The sequence below is a fragment of the Mauremys mutica genome, chromosome 13 (assembly GCF_020497125.1).
Source record: "Mauremys mutica isolate MM-2020 ecotype Southern chromosome 13, ASM2049712v1, whole genome shotgun sequence".
In the NCBI taxonomy this organism is placed as follows: Eukaryota; Metazoa; Chordata; order Testudines; family Geoemydidae; genus Mauremys; species Mauremys mutica.
In genome coordinates, this window is record NC_059084.1 from 52,036,855 (window position 1) to 52,053,120 (window position 16,266).

Consider the following 16,266-nt stretch of genomic DNA (forward strand, 5'->3'; position numbering starts at 1 on the left):
GGGTTAGCTGCCGTGAGGGGGTTCTCTGGTGGGAGGGGCGGGTGGGCGTGGCTGGGTGGGGGAGTGGCGCAAGGTGGAAGTTTTGCCTAGGGCATGAAACTTCCTTGCATCGGCCCTGGACAGCAACTCAGCTTGATTTAAAGCCTGTAGGTTTAATCAGCTTGTACCTTGGCCTTGGACTTGAGCTGCTAAGCTGTGTCTTCGCTGTTATTTGAACCCAAGTTACCTAACTGAGTTAAGAACACACTAGATTTAAAAAAAATACAATGAAGACATAACCCAGAGACTGAGAGGGGTCAAGTGCAGGTCACCCTGAAAAATAATTTTATTATTTGTTACAGGCAAAGGGGATCAGAGTGAGAATTTCCCTACAAACGATGCACGTCAGAAACCAAACCTTAGTGATGGAATTTATCCTCCGTGGGTTCCCTGTGTCCCTAGAGCTGCAGATCTCTCTCTTCATGGTGGTTTTGCTCATGTACATACTCACCATCGTCGGGAATGTTCTCATCATTGTTATTGTTATCTGTGAGCCTCGTCTCCACACCCCCATGTATTTCTTCCTGGGGAACCTCTCCTTCCTTGAGATCTGGTACATCACCACGCTGGTGCCAAAGATGCTGGCTAATTTCTTGACCCAGATGAGGTCCATCTCCATCCCATGCTGCTTGACACAAGCCTTTTTCCACTTCTTCTTGGGTGCTACTGAGTTTTTCCTGCTGGCTGCCATGTCCTTTGACCGATACTTGGCTGTCTGTGACCCCTTACATTATGGAGCTATCATGAGCCATGGGCTATGCCTCCGGCTAGCCCTGGGGTCATGGTTGGGTGGCTTCTTGACTGTCTTCCTGCAGACCATCCTGGTTTGCCAACTCCCCTTCTGTGGCCCAAACCTCATTAACCACTTCTACTGTGATGTGGCCCCATTGCTGAAGTTGGCTTGTGCCGACACCCGCTTCCTAGAGCAGATAGTGTTTGCAGTGGCTGCCTTCGTTCTCTTGAGCTCCTTCTCCTTCACCACGATATCACATGTTTTCATCATATCGGCCGTATTGCGGATCCCTTCCAACAGCGGGAGGCAGAGGGCATTTTCCACGTGTGTCCCCCATCTCACGGTGGTCTCTATACTGTATGGGACCGTCATCTTCATGTACATGAGGCCAAAGGTGGGCTCCTCACTGGAGCTGAACAAGGTGGTTTCTGTGCAGAACACGGTCATCACTCCCCTCCTGAACCCCTTTATCTACACGCTGAGGAACAAGGAAGTCAAAGAGGCCTTGAAAAAAGCAGTGTGTACAAAAAAGTGTTTGATGAAGAATGAGATGGAAAGATGCTGAGCTGGTATAAATTAGTTTAGCTTCATTGGACTCAATGGAACCTGACCCCCAACTGATCTAAATCATAGATTTCCCAGGCCAGAAGGGACTTTTGTGATCATCTAGTCTGACCCCTTGTATAACTCAGGCCAGAGAATTTCTGCAAAACAATTCCCATAGCAGATCATTTAAACAAATATCCAATCTTGATTTAAAAATTGTCAGTGATGGTGAATCCACCAAGACCCTTGGTAAATTGTTTTAATGGCTGATTATGCTCACTGTTAAACACACATGCCTTATTTCTTTGTCTTGTTTCAACTTCCAGCCATTGGATCATGTTCTCTGCTAGATTGAAGAGCCCGTTATTAAATATTTTTTCTCCATGTAGATATTTATATACTATAATCAAGTCACCCTTTAACTTTCTTTTGGTTAAGTTAAATAAAATGTGCTCTTTGAATGTGTCTCACAAGGAGTGTTTTCTGCTCCTTTAATCATTCTTGTGACTGTTCTGAGCTCTCTCCAATTTATCAACATCCTTCCTGAATTGTACACAGAAATGATCCCTTTCAGGGAAACTGTTGGCAACGTCTCTCAGCTCCAGGAGCTGTTTCTGCTCAAAACCAGAGACCGGATAGTTATAGCTGAGCCCAGGCTAGGATGTGAGATCCCCCTCCACCCCAGTTCAAGTTGGTGCCAGGCCTGATAGGAACAGGGGTTTGAACTTGGGACTCCCATGTAAGAACCACTGAACTATTGGCTAGTCTGAGTTGCACCTCTTGTTTTTTAAGGAAAATTTTTGAATACTCCAGTTTTCATTCTGATGCAGAACCAAAGTAAATATCAAAACCTTGACATTGTTTGTGAAACAGAAATCTTGTTTTCCAGCCAGCCCTATTTACAAATGGTTTTCATCTGCTATTTAACTATTGTCACCTGCTTTATGACTTTTTTTTTATTGTAAAATCAAGGATATTTGTTTGACTTTTCTCAAACTGACTTTTTTTTTAAGTTGTCTTGTTTCAGGTCAAATGACCTTTATTGGTAAAATCAAAACTTTTCATTTTGATTTTGGCCAAAAAGTTTAAGGCCAGAAGGACCCACCACATCCTCTATTCTGACCTCCTGAATATGTAGGTGTGGCAGTATTTGATTGCTGTTTTTATAAGCATTTTTTTATTTTGATTTAAATTTTCCCAGTTGCACAAAAAGATGATGGGTTTTAAGCTTGTTTTTAATTTTTATAAGAACGACCAAAGGTCCATCTAGCCCAGTATCTGTCTACCGATAGTGGCCAATGCCAGGTGCCCCAGAGGGAGTGAACCTAACAGGCGATGATTAAGTGATCTCTCTCCTGCCATCCATCCCATCCTCTGACAAACAGAGGCTAGGGACACCATTCCTTACCCATCCTGGCTAATAGCCATTTATGGACTTAGCCACCATGAATTTATCCAGTTCTCTTTTAAACGCTGTTATAGTCCCAGCCTTCACAAGCTCCTCAGGCAAGGAGTTCCACAAGTTGACTGTGCACTGATTGAAGAACTTCCTTTTATTTGTTTTAAACCTGCTGCCTATTAATATCATTTGGTGACCCCTAGTTCTTGTATTATGGCAATAAGTAAATAACTTTTCCTTATCCACTTTCTTCACATCACTCATGATTTTATATACCTCTATCATATCCCCCCTTACTCTCCTCTTTTCCAAGATGAAAAGGCCTAGCCTCTTTAATCTTTCCTCATATGGGACCCTCTCCAAACCCCTAATCATTTTAGTTGCCCTTTTCTGAACCTTTTCTAGTGCTAGAATATCTTTTTTGAGGTGAGGAGACCACATCTGTACACAGTATTTGAGATGTGGGCGTACCATGGATTTATATAAGGGCAATAATATATTCTCAGTTTATCTATTTCAGTGTTCACAGTCTGGGGAAATTATGGAGGTGGGGGTCAGACAATAATTGTTTAATGGCAGAGAAGTTGAGATTCAAAAACCCAAAGCTCTCTCAGTGTCCAACCACAAATCGTCAGTAACGCACGTCACTTTCACCATTTTTCCTTGAAGGGTGTGTGTGACCTCAGGGTTGACTAGAAGGGGGCTGCAGGTCAGGACTTGAGGAGCATTAAAAGCTGGGGATGGTGGAGAGTCTGTGGCTGAAATATCAGGGGGATTGTGGGTCAGGATTGAGAGGCATCAGCAGAAATGTTTGGTTTGGGAGCCTAGTGCTTGAATGGAGGAGCCTGTGGATGGGGATTGAAGGGCATCAGCTGAGATGGGGAATTGGCCATGGCTAAAATAGCAAGAGGACAGTGGGTCATGACTCAGAGGTATTAGCAGAGCTCTGCAGTGGAAGGTGTGCGGGATTTCTTCATGTTTGGCATGAATACTGTGTGTGCCTCAGTTTCCCCTGTGTGCTGCATGTTGAACCAGGTGGTGGGAAAGGGGGTTTGTTGTTGCAGAGGCCTATGTGTGACCCTGCCTAGCAGCCTGGACACTTTGTAACTGAGCAGCTGCTGACCCTAAGGTTCACCCCAGCCAGTTGTAGCCGGAGGGAGAACAAAGAGCTGAGGAGAGAGAGCCTGGGAAAGAAGGCAAAGGAGGGAGGGGGCCTTTGGGGAGGTGATATCGAGTGGTCATCTGGAAGAAGGAACGTTTCTATACTGGAGACAGAGGGGTCTGAGCCCACCTGGACTTGGGACAGCCCCAGTTGGACTATGCTCTAACTTTCTATTCTCGAGGGTATCCAAGAACTTTCTACACTGTGTTCCAGACTTCCAACGAATGCTTCGCTTTGACAGCGCTGTGGGAGAGTCGCTGCAGCCTGAAAAGGGTTGGGTTCCATTGCCAGTTTGAGGGGACTCACTGCGGGGAGCTCCTGGAGAGAGGCAAGTGGGCTGCAGGCTCACAGGTGCACTCCCAGGAGGCAGTGGCATCAAAGGGCTTATCCCGCGAGATAGCGTGACCCTGCGGAGGGGTAACACTCTAAAGGGATCTTCCCTGTGTCTGTGGTGGAGCTGTGGGAGAGCGCTGGACTGTGACTCCGTGGCAGAAGGAAATGTTTCTGACATGTTAAATGGAAGAAAGATGGGATGCAAACTCAGCTGGGACAAAATGTACATGGTTTCAAAGAGTTTTCTCTGGTTTTCAGTGAGAAAATTCAGCCCAGTCTTTGCATATGAAAAAGTTTCTGCAAGTTCATCCTAGGGGACATTTGTAGGCTCTTTGCCAGCTGAGTCCCAAGGGAAAGCACTGAAATAAGCGGTGAAGAAATGGTTATATTTACACTGTAACAAGAAACATGAGAGAGAAATGAAGTTGAGGGAGATGTCTGGAAGTGGCGAGCAGGAACTTCTATGTTGAAGCTGGGGATGGGAACTAGATTAGAATGGATGGAAATAGTATTCAAAATGTAAATCTAACTATTCCACAATTGCTAGATCTACCAATAAAGAAGACAGAAGTTCAGACCAAGCCCCTGTGCTAGGGACACTATCTCTGCCCATGCTGGCTAATAGCCATTTTTGGACCTGTCCTCCATGAATGTATCTAGTTCTTTTTTTAACCCTTTTGTAGTCTTGGCCTTCACAACATCCTCTGGTAAAGAGTTCTACAGGTTAACTGTGCATTGTGTGGGGAAAAAATACTTCCTTTTGTTTGTTTTAAACCTGCTGCCTATTAATTTAATTTGGTGACTCCCAGGTCTTGTGTTATGAGAAGGAGTAAATTACACTTCCATATTTACTTTCTCCACACCCGTCATGATTTTATAGACCTCTATCATATCCCCCCTTAACTGTCTCTTTTCCAACCTGAAAAGTCCCAGTCTTATTTATCTCTCCTCATATGGCAGCCGTTCCATACCCCTAATCATTTTTTGTTGCCCTTTTCTAAACCTTTTCCAATTCCAATATATCTTTTTTGAGATGGGGCGATCACATCTGCATACAGTATTCAAGATGTGTGCGTACCATGGATTTACATAGAGGCAATATAATATTTTTGTCTTATCTATTCCCTTCTTAATGATTTTTAACATTCTGTTCGTTTTTTTGACTGCCGCGGCACACTGAGTGGATGGTTTCAGATGACTGCCACTGCACATTATGTGTGTTCTGAAACCATCCACTCAATCATATATATACACAATAAAACTCTCACAGACACGAACACACGCAACCAGATACAGTAACAAACACAATCATGCAATCAAACACAAACACACACATGAAGAGACACACTTTCCTGGCTTTATATTGCACAATTTAAGCTGAAATTATCCCCTAAAATATTCTGCCCTAGTTCACAACCAACCTAAATCTGAGTTTTTCAAAAGCTACCGAAGGGATTTAGATGCCCAGTTCCCATAAACTGTAATAAGGAATGGGCATCCAAATTCTCTAGGTGGCTTTGAAACCTCGGCCTCATTCCTTACATTTATTCCCTTTCGAGTCGTCCCCCTCAGCTCTGAAGAAAACGGCAAACGAAACTGCCCACACTGAGTTCATCATCATGGGTTCTCCAGCCTCCTGCAGCTGCAGTGGGGAACATCAGTGTCACAGGTACATAATTAAAGGTTACGATTCAAACATCGATATCTTGCTCTTTAAGAAGGGCAACAGCAATGGCTTGCGTGTGCTTCTGCCTGTTAACTGGCATGTCCTACTGGTTTGTATTTGTAATGGGAGCAGAGCAAGTGGGAAGATCAAGAAGACAATGAGGTAGAGTTCTGCCACCAGGCGGAGCTGCTTAAACACGGATTGTCTCATTTTTAAATACACAGGGTCAATGCCACCCCCGTCAGTGGAGCACCTGGTGTAAAGCAGCGTAACTTTGGAAATCAGTTGGCCAGGTGATGTGAATCTGAGATGCTCCATTGGCGTTAATGGGCAGGCCTCCAGCGGGTGTACATTGGCATAGTTCTTGGACTCTGACAATACACACTAATTGAAGGCCTGAGTGCAGTTTTCAAAGGAGTTTAATGGCACTTAAAGATGCAGCTAGGTACCCAGTGTGGGATTTTCAGAAGTGTTTACACATGCTAAGTACATGATCCCATGGATTGAGTTAGGTCCTTAACAGGCTTCAGATACTTTTGAAAATCTGCACCTTGTCCTACAATCCGAAAGAAAGGAGGTTGAGTTTAGATTTGCTTTATTTCAACACAAGTTTGGATTCTAGCCAAACAAATGGGAAAAAAGTTGAATAAAGGTGTCTGCAAGACACTATTAAGACCAGAGTTAGTGTCAGGGCTGGGCTGTGGGCAGACTGTGCCCACACATCAGCTGCAAAATCATAATCAGGTGGCGAGCATTGACACTGGGAGTGAGTCCAGTCAGAATGGCAGGAAGTCCGGGCCAGGCACCAGTTTATAGACAGCAAAATCACCGACAAACACGGGCCACAAGCCAGAGTCTAGGATCTACATCAGACTGGGTCTGGCGCAGGAGAAGACAGGCACCCAGCATTGTTACTCAGCCAGTATCAGCCAATCACTGAGCTGTGAGGGGCCACCACTCAGGCCCTACCAGGTGGTACTTCCTGCATTGCCTAGCTTCAGAGACTCCTCTAGCCTAAGCTTCCAGTGGCAATGTGGCACTGTCCGCAGCCCCCTATAGGCCCAGTTCTAATCCCACAGGGCCTTAGAATTAGGGTTTGAAGAAATGGAGACTGCAACAGGGTCGGTGGCTAATGAAATGCAGCAGTGCATTTATGGTTGCCTCAGGCATCAGGACATACATGTTCACTGGGTTCTCAGCTCACACATGTGTTAGTGATCAGTAGGGAAAGGGGGAGGGTTCTGAATATTTATGGGTTTAATTATTGACCCTGTATTAAAATTCTAATTTCATCAATTTTATAGGTTTTGTTTAATTTTTTCTATGTACAGTTCATGGACTTTTCAGAGTGGGGAAATCAAACAGTGATGGAATTCATCCCCTGGGGAATCTCCTGGAGCTGCAGATTTTTCTCTTCCTGATGTTCCTGGTGATCTACGTTGTGACCGTGGCAGGGAACATCCTCATTGTTGCACTAGTTGTGGCTGATCAGCATCTTCACACCCCCATGTACTTCTTTCTGGGGAACTGGTCCTGCTTGGAGACCTGCTACAGCTCCACCATCCTGCCCAGGGTGCTGGCCAGTCTCCTGACTGGGGACAGGACCATTTCTGTTAGCAGCTGTGTCAGGCAGTTCTATTTCATTGTTTCTCTGGTGTGTACGGGATGTTATCTCTTATCCATGATGGCTTACGGCTGGAATTTAGCCATATGTAAACTGCTACTTTAAGCAGCCATCATGAATGGTAGGCTTTGCCTAGATTTAGCAGCTGGGCTTTGGATGAGTGGGTTTCTGGCTATCACCATGGTGATAATATTGATGTCACCATTGACTTTCTGCAGCTAAAATGAAATCAACAGTTGCTTTTGTGATTTCACCCCAGTAATAAAACTCAGCTGCAGCAATCTCTGGGGGCTGGAGGTGGTGACTTTCATATGCTCCTCAGCCTTCTCCATGGTTCCCTTTGTATTAACCCTGACATCTATGTTTGCATCATCAGCACCATCCTGAGAATCCCCTCCAGCACCGGGAAACAAAAGGCCTTTTCCACCTGCTCCTCTCACCTCACCGTGGTTACAATTTACTATGGGACCTTGATATGCTACCAGATACCAATTCACCAAGAGCCCCAAACAAAGCGTTCTCTGTCTTTTATACTGTCCCGACTCCCCTGGCCAACCCGCTCATCTACAGCCTGAGAAACAGAGAGGTCCAGGAGGCCCTGAGGAAAGCTGTCAGTAAATTCATGGGTTTCTCAGAATCCACAAATTCAAGCCAACGTGTTTAAGGTGAAACCAGACCGCAGGTGAGGGAGCCAACGCTGCATATTATACTAATTTATCACATGCCTCTGCATTTCATCGCATCAGTGAAACCTCCACGAGTGTGCGTCTCTGTACGTAGAGCAGTGTGTGCCCCTTGTTATAAATTCCTGCGTGAACGATCCTTGTGGACACAGTAAACGTGTTCGTACGTAACATATATGTGAATATTTCTTTAATTTGTATATGACTCCTCTTATTAGTACTACTAGATCTTCTCCCTTCTGGGCTCCTCCTCTGATGTCACCCACCACCGCCAGGCTCCATGTTCCAGGCTCCCCACTTCCTGGCTTCTTGTCCCAGTCTCTTAGCCCAGCGGGTCCCAGTTTTCTCCCTGAACCCCAGATTCTCCTCAGGTGTGTTGTCCCTCCTCACCGAACGCTCTGCCCATTCTCCACTGGCTCCAGTCTCTTTGTCCAGCCAGTCTGAGACCCCTACATCTTCATTCATGGTACCTGATCTCCCTGTTTCCTGCCCTTCATCAGGTCCCAATACCAGTTTCTTTGTTCAGCTCCCAACCCCAATCTCTCCCCTCAGCTCTCAGACCCCGTCTTCTTTCCAAAAGGGTCCCAGTCTCTCTTCCCTACCCCCAACTTTCCAGGCCCAGTTTCTATTCCCACCCACCCCAGTCCCAGACTCCATGTCCTTGTCTACTGCATTCCCTCGCCCATGGTCTTGATCTTTGCCACTATGCATTTGACTCACATGGCATCCTCCTCCAGTGCTGTCTGGGAGGTGCGGGGGATGTCCATGAGATGGGCTTCCTGCTTCCGTTCTGGTGCCTGACAGGAGTTGGGACAGATTGTTACGCATAAGGAGTAAACACATGTTTTGGGAGAATTAAGTGGGCAAGTGAGGGTTAGATTGTTATGGCCTTCAGACAACCCCCCAACCTCCCCAAAATCATCATCAGAAGCACGTTCACCACAGATCAGGACACACCAACTCGAAGCAGCACCAGATTCTGCCAGAACAACAGATGCAAAACCTGCAGCCATATCTCCACTGCAGCAATGATCAATGTTCCCTACAACAAACCTTTCAAGATTCATGAGTGCTACACACAACATGTGGTGTACCTCATCCAGTGCACAAAATATCCAGACAATAACACTGAGGGTGAAACCAGACAATCACGATGCCCTCGGGTGAACTCACACAGAAAAATGGACAAAACCCATAAGTGAACACTTTTCACAATGCGATCAGTCCAGTTCCAACCTGTCAGTACTCACCCCTCAAAAGGTAAGCCTGGGAACTTAAATTCATAACTCTGCTAGACACTAAATACCATGGACTCCACAGAGACACTGTAACACACCCCGCTGCCTCTTAATCCTTAATTGCGCACTCAGTTTTAAGTGGTCTCCTACAGCATGTGCAAACCCCTTATGCTTAAAAATCTGTCCTAGCTTGTATTTAGCTCAGACACTCTGCTTTCCTTCCCCAGACCTGAAGAAGAGCTCTGTGAAGCTCGAAAGCTTGTCCCTTCCACCGACAGACGTTGGTCCAAACAAAGATATTGCCTCACCCATCTTGTCTCTCTCTTGGGACGAACACAGCTACAACACCACTGCAAACAAACAGAGAGAGAGAGAAAGCATGGAATAGAACTCACTTCCACAAGCCATAATAGTAGCTAGTGTCCTCATTTCATTCAAACAAAATGCAAAGTTTGACCTAATTAAAGAGCAAGACTGACTAGATGATCCAGTCATGCCAAGTGCTAACTAGAGCTGCCTGGAAAAACAAGGACACATTTGGACAAAATTGCTTGGGGGTGGGGGGTGGGGGGAGGAATGTTTCCTCTTGTTCAGTGAAAAATGTTTTGATGGAACTTTTTTTCAACCTGCTCTGGTGCTCAGCCCTTCCTAAAAGGTGACGAGCAAGTGAGGAACCAGGCCACATGTCTGTCGAGCATTGAACAAGGGTAAAGTTATGGACTTCCCTCTCCACAACGTCCCATGATCCACTGCAGCAGCTCAGCCACAGGGAGACACCACATTGCACCATGGGAGATGTAGTCTGGCCAGAGAGGAAGGCCCACGGAGGAGAATGAAACATGTGGGACTTGGAACTGCAGTTCCCATGGGATACTGCAGTGACTCTGACAGACACAGAGGTCGATGTCAAAAAACATTCAGTTTTGGGTCAACAAATGGAAATGTAACATTTTGATTCCAGAATGTAGAAATTCTTTGAAGTTCCCATATCAGTTGTGGGTTGTTGTTTTTTTGGGGGGGCGGGGGCTTAGAAGGTGGGAGTTAGCGTCTTGTTCTGTGAAAAGTTTTCACGTATCAATTTAACTATAGTGCCTTCACTTGAGTTCCTCTTGATTTTGCACCAGCATAAGTGAGAATAAATTTGGGTCTGCTGATTTCATTAGGTACTCCTATTTCACAGTGTGTTGTGTGAGCGGAATACCAAGCCTCATGACTTTCAATGGTGTTACTCGTGATTTACATCAGGATGAGTGAGAGGAGAATATGGTTCACTGACCTCAGTGGAGTCACTCTGGATTAACACCAAGGTGAGCCCCCGAAGAATCAGCCTCCTTAACTGCAATGGGATTATTGCTGATTTACACTGGGGCGAGTGAGAAGCAGGGCTGGCTCCAGGCACCAGCTTAGCAAGCAGGTGCTTGGGGCGGCCACTCCAGAGAGAGGCGGCATGTCCAGCTATTCGGTGGCAATTCGCCGGAGGGTCCCTCACTCCTGCTCAGAGCGTAGGACCTCCCGCTGAATTGCCGCAGATCGTGATCGCGGCTTTTTTTTTCCGTCTGCTTGGAGCGGCAAAACTGCTGGAGCAGAGACCTAGACCCACCATAACTGTACACGTGGAGTGAGGGAGAGGAGAATGTAGCCATACAGAAACCTATTCAAATGTCATTCCTGTTAGACTTCAGTGGTTTAACTCTTGCTTTACACCAGTGCGACCCCATCGGGCTAGACCCGAAGCTGAAAACTCTGTGTTGCTTCACTGAAATCACTATCTGGGGATCTGGCCAGTTGATTCCATGTGTTACACTGGATATATCCTGACATGATTTTTTTCTCCACAGAGTTCAAATTTCACTGGATTCAGTTACTCGTCCTGAACAAATAGCCACTGATCAATCCTCACAGCAATTCACCACTCCCAATAGTGTCACTAATAAATGTGATTATCCCCATCTTACAGCTAGGGAAGCCTAAGAAAAGAGGTCACCAGGGGACATGCCGTGCAGGCATTTTGTTGCATAACTGTCTTCTGCAAGTTTTCTAGTACCTTCATCGAACGCAGCAGGTGCTGGTCACTGTCAGAGACAGGATAGTGGAGAAGGCGGACGACTGATCACACCAAGCATTCCATGGAATTGGTAAAGAGAGAGATCTCCTTTGAGGATAGAAACTTTTCTGTCTCCAACACCATCCCATTGAGTTCCCCTCTCTGTTATACCTGTTGAATGTAAGGACTAAAAATAACTATATTATTAACTCTACCTTCACAGCAGTTGAAAATTCCCATCAGCATTATTCTCCAGGGATACTTTTCTCCCTCATATAATGAACAGGGCAGACATTTGCCTTTTGATAAGAGATCCAAGCCAACTCTGCCAGGCCAGTGATCAGAATTATTGTTGAAGAGTGACTCATAGGAATATAAATCTCTTTCCTGAGATCCGTGCAGAATTTGGGGATCAGAGACAGACTGGAGAATCTGTATCCTGAAATCGGTCTCTGAAAGGTTGTTTGAAGAGGTCACCCAGAGATCCCAAGTTTTTCTTATACCAGTTTTGGAGGAAAGACAATTTTATCAAATTTCCAGAAGGTAAAAGACAATGTAAGATTATGAGTGTTCTCATTCCAATTCACCTCTGTCTAATAAATATTTTCTCCTTACATTATAGTACCTACTAGGGCTGGTAGAGAAAATTCTGTCAGCATTTAGTTGATGGAAAATTGGGTTCTCAAGGAAATAAAAAATTTTCACAAGATGTGTCCAATTTCGCAAAAAAAAAATTCAGTATTTCATTGGGAAAAAAATTGAAAAACAACCCCAAACGATTTTAAAAAATCATATTATGGTTGAATAATTTTCAGTTTGGGCTTTAAATTTGGGGATTTATAACTTTGTCAGCCAAAAACATTTGGTTTTAGGAATTTTAGTGAAAATGTTTGTTTGGTAGTTTTTTGAGCAGCCACTGTAGTGAATAACATATAGCAGAACCACTGTCTTTCGATGAGACATGGCCTGACGAGGCAATTTCAGATTGTAGAACACCCTGGAGTTATTCAGGACTAGCCTGAATGGACGTGGCTGGTATCGGTGAAGATTTATATGAATTTGTGGCTCTGCAGTTGCTCACTGCATAAACAGTCCTCTAGATCAGTGGTTCTCAAACTTGGGCCGCCACTTGTTCAGGGAAAGCCCCTGGCGGGCCGGGCAGGTTTGTTTACCTGCTGCGTCCACAGGTTTGGCCGATCGCGGCTCCCACTGGTGGCGGTTTGCTGCTCCAGGCCAATGGGGGCTGGAGGAAGGGCGGCCAGCACATCCCTCGGCCCATGCCACTTCCCACAGCCCTCATTGGCCTGGAGCGGGGAACTGCGGCCAGTGGGATCCGTGATCGGCCAAACCTGCGGACGCGGCAGGTAAACAAACCTGCCTGGCCCGCCAAGGGCTTTCCCTGAATAAGCGGCGGCCCAGGTTTGAGAACCACTGCTCTAGATTATTGTTAATTAAAGTTTGGAGGCAAGTCACTTCATACTCCCCACCCGCTACACACACACACTTTGTCTGGCTTATCTGTGTATCTAGCTATCTCTGCATATTCATTCATTCGTTTCTCAGAGCGCTTTCTCAGTTCCAGACGATAAAAGAAAACCTATTGTACATGAGTTTACAGTTTGAGCCGAGTACAACAATTTTTTTCTCTCACAAATATGAAGAAGGAATAAGCAAGCACTTAAACTAATACAGTCATGCTTAATTAAACACTTGTATACCGCTCTTTACTAACATAGACACTGGGATAAAAATCAGCTCTCCGTGTGACAAGGAGACGTGTTTGCCTTTACTCGTGAGTGTGTATAGAAAGCTGTCAATGGTCTCAGAGCACTGGGAAGACGTTAAATACTTATGTTTATTAGAAGATGACAAGCCACTTTACAAGGCACCATTGTTTTCACTTTACAGCTGTGGAAACTGAGGTACAGAGCTACATGGCTTTCTCAAGGTCACATTGAGTCAGGAATCGAACCCCGCTTTTCCGACTCTCAGATTTCACCCACAGCACTAGACTACACAGCATAACAGCGGATAATTGAGGTACCAGCCCGGCTACAGGTTCCGGGTTACAGTATCTATGTTGATGGTTTTGGCAGGACAAAGTTCAGATGCCTGGAAAAGCAGAGATCCTGGAAAAACTCATCCATGGCTGCATTTAAACTTCAACAAAATTACAATGACACCACAAAACCTCAAATTGCCTTTTTCATGTCATATTCCACAGGTTATATTTATTTAATTATATGTCTTGATAGAGCCCATGGCAGACATGGAGAAGTGGACTGGAGACTGGACAAATCAAACATCCATCACAGAATTCATCCTGCTGGGATTCGGGGATCTCCCTGAACTGCAGACCCCGCTCTTCCTGATGTTCCTGGTGATCTACGTTGTGACCGTGGCAGGGAACATCCTCATCGTTGTGCTAGTTGTGGCTGATCAACATCTTCACACGCCCATGTACTTCTTCCTGGGGAACTTGTCCTGCTTGGAGACCTGCTACAGCTCCACCATCCTGCCCAGGATGCTGGCCAGTCTCCTGACTGGGGACAGGACCATTTCTGTCCCTGGCTGTGTAGCACAACTTGATTTCTTTGGTTCCCTGGTAGCTGTAGAATGTTGTCTCTTATCAGCGATGTCTTATGATCGGTATTTAGCGATATGCAAACCACTGCATTATGCAGCCCTTATGAATGGCAGTGTCTGCTTCCGCCTGGCAGCTGGGTCTTGGGTAAGTGGGTTTGTGGCCTGCACCGTCACGGCATGTTGGATATCACAAATGACTTTTTGTGGCCCCGATGAAATTGACCATTTCTTTTGTGATTACGCCCCGTTAGTAAAACTGTCCTGCAGTGACACGCACCCGATGGTTCTTGTGACCTTCCTGTTCTCCTCCATATTAACACTGCCTCCCTTCCTATTAACCCTGGCATCCTATGTGTGCATCATCGCCACCATCCACAGAATCCCTTCCACCGCTGGGAGGCAAAGGGCCTTTTCCACCTGCTCCTCCCACCTCATTGTGGTTACACTCTACTATGGGACCCTGATCTTTGTCTATCTGCTGCCAGACACCGGCACACTGAGAGACCTGCACAAAGCGCTCTCTCTCTTCTACACCATCCTGACTCCCCTGGCCAACCCGCTCATCTACAGCCTGAGAAACAGAGAGGTGAAGGAGGCCCTGAGGAAAGCTGCTAGTGAGGCTGTGAATTTCAGAACAAATAGCAAACTATTTTGTGTGTAGTTATTGTACATTGCAATCAAGTCAAGCTAATGGGAACTCATCTCCTGGTGTGATGCTCTGAACCACAGCTCGTCCAGGCAGCCCTTACCCACTAGATCAGTTCTGTTAAATACCGGGACACCTGCTGTCAGGAAGAGCTACCTGTACGAGTAAGGGGAGCCGGGCCAAGCAAGCCCTGACTCAGGGATGGATGGACCCTAGATCTGCCTGGGGAAATGGAGCCAATGGAGCAGAACCCATCCAGTTCCTACTGAACTCAACTGCATTTATAACCCATGGACATCAATGGAAGAAGCAGGGGGTTGGAAATGGTGAATTTCCTCACAGGGCGGAGGGTCTATCTAAGGCATCTGTATCACTCATTTCCCCACCGAGATCCTGTTTTCAGCAGTGAAGTCTAAAAGAAGTGGCTTGTAGCCTTTGTGTAGACCCTTCACAGAGAGGTGGATTTCATCCTCTCTCAGAAGTTGTCTTTCACAGGGGTTGTATCAGCGGCATCTTTCAATACATGTTGAAGACTGATATTCACCTGACTGTCTGGTTAATGTAAAAACAAGATATGGTGGATATTTTAGGCTACCCTAATTGTTCTTATCTCTCCAGTCTTGGCATCCACTGAGGTTACAACAGAAGCATGTGTCAATAAAACTTGGGACTGCTCTCACTCTCTCTCTCTCTCTCTCTCTCTCTCTCTCTCTCTCTCTGATTAATTCTCAAGGCAAATGTGGTGGGTTTTTACACTACTAATGATGGTTTAAATGATACAGTAATCAGATGATGTTATGTTAAAAATGTTATAATAATAACAACAATAATGTTTCAATTGAAACTTTATTTTTCTTATTCTTATTATCCTTTAGTGTTCCATCATGGGGATTTTCCTTAAACAAATAGCCTTCACAACATACAAGTTCTTTATGCTTAAAAAAGAGAAAGCTACTGTCTAAAATGTATCCCCACAAGTCACCAAAAAATGCTGACCACAAATAAGCTCCATAGGTTTGGGTAGTTCGGAATGTCGTTAAACCCTCTGCAGAATTCCTGCATTTTAACTGATCATCTGCGCTCATTCTCCTTTGACTCTCCTAAAAGTTCTCACAGTGCCTGTAGTTGGGCGGCTGCCCCACTCCTGGAGAATATGGGCTGTGGCAGGCCAGGATGCCTGTGCAGACAGGGAGCCAATCAAGGAAGGGCTTATTGTGAGCCAATCAGGGCCAGGCTCAGCCCTATAAGAAGGCTGCCCAGGAAGGGAGCAGTCAGTCTGTCCCAGGCCTTCCAGAGGGGAAGGTCAGTCTCCAAGGGTGGAGACTAGCACGTCGAACAGCGCAGTGCTGGCCTGGCTCGGGGAGGTTAGGGAGCTCTAGCCCGGAGCCTGCCAGGCTGCAGGCCCTGAAGGGAAGGGCCTAACGGGTGCAAGGGGTCGTCGGGGAAGTGGCCCAGGGAAACAGAAATGGAGGGGAGACAAAGAGGACAGCAAGGCTGCCGCCAGAGGGTCCCTGGGCCAGGAACCAGAGTAGAGGGTGGGCCTGGGTCCCTCCCTTGCAGTACAGCC

At 45.9% G+C, this 16,266-nt stretch overlaps 2 protein-coding genes across 2 annotated transcripts; both read left to right on the top strand.

The window, feature by feature from the left end:
* The first annotated feature begins 377 nt into the window (after positions 1-377).
* LOC123348663 (olfactory receptor 6X1-like) lies at positions 378-1,337 on the top strand. The gene has a single exon (XM_044986254.1). The coding sequence runs from the start codon at positions 378-380 to the stop codon at positions 1,335-1,337; it is 960 nt and encodes a 319-aa protein (XP_044842189.1).
* A 12,390-nt stretch (positions 1,338-13,727) lies between these two features.
* Positions 13,728-15,043, top strand: LOC123348947 (olfactory receptor 5B21-like). The gene has a single exon (XM_044986656.1). It carries the CDS (start codon positions 13,728-13,730, stop codon positions 14,712-14,714), a length of 987 nt encoding a protein of 328 aa, XP_044842591.1. The 3' UTR covers positions 14,715-15,043.
* Positions 15,044-16,266: the final 1,223 nt, after the last annotated feature.

What these genes read in the sequence shown, in the direction of transcription:
- LOC123348663 (XM_044986254.1), top strand. Translation starts at nt 378, where the DNA reads ATGCACGTCAGAAACCAAACCTTAGTGATGGAATTTATCCTCCGTGGG.
- LOC123348947 (XM_044986656.1), top strand. Translation starts at nt 13,728, where the DNA reads ATGGCAGACATGGAGAAGTGGACTGGAGACTGGACAAATCAAACATCC.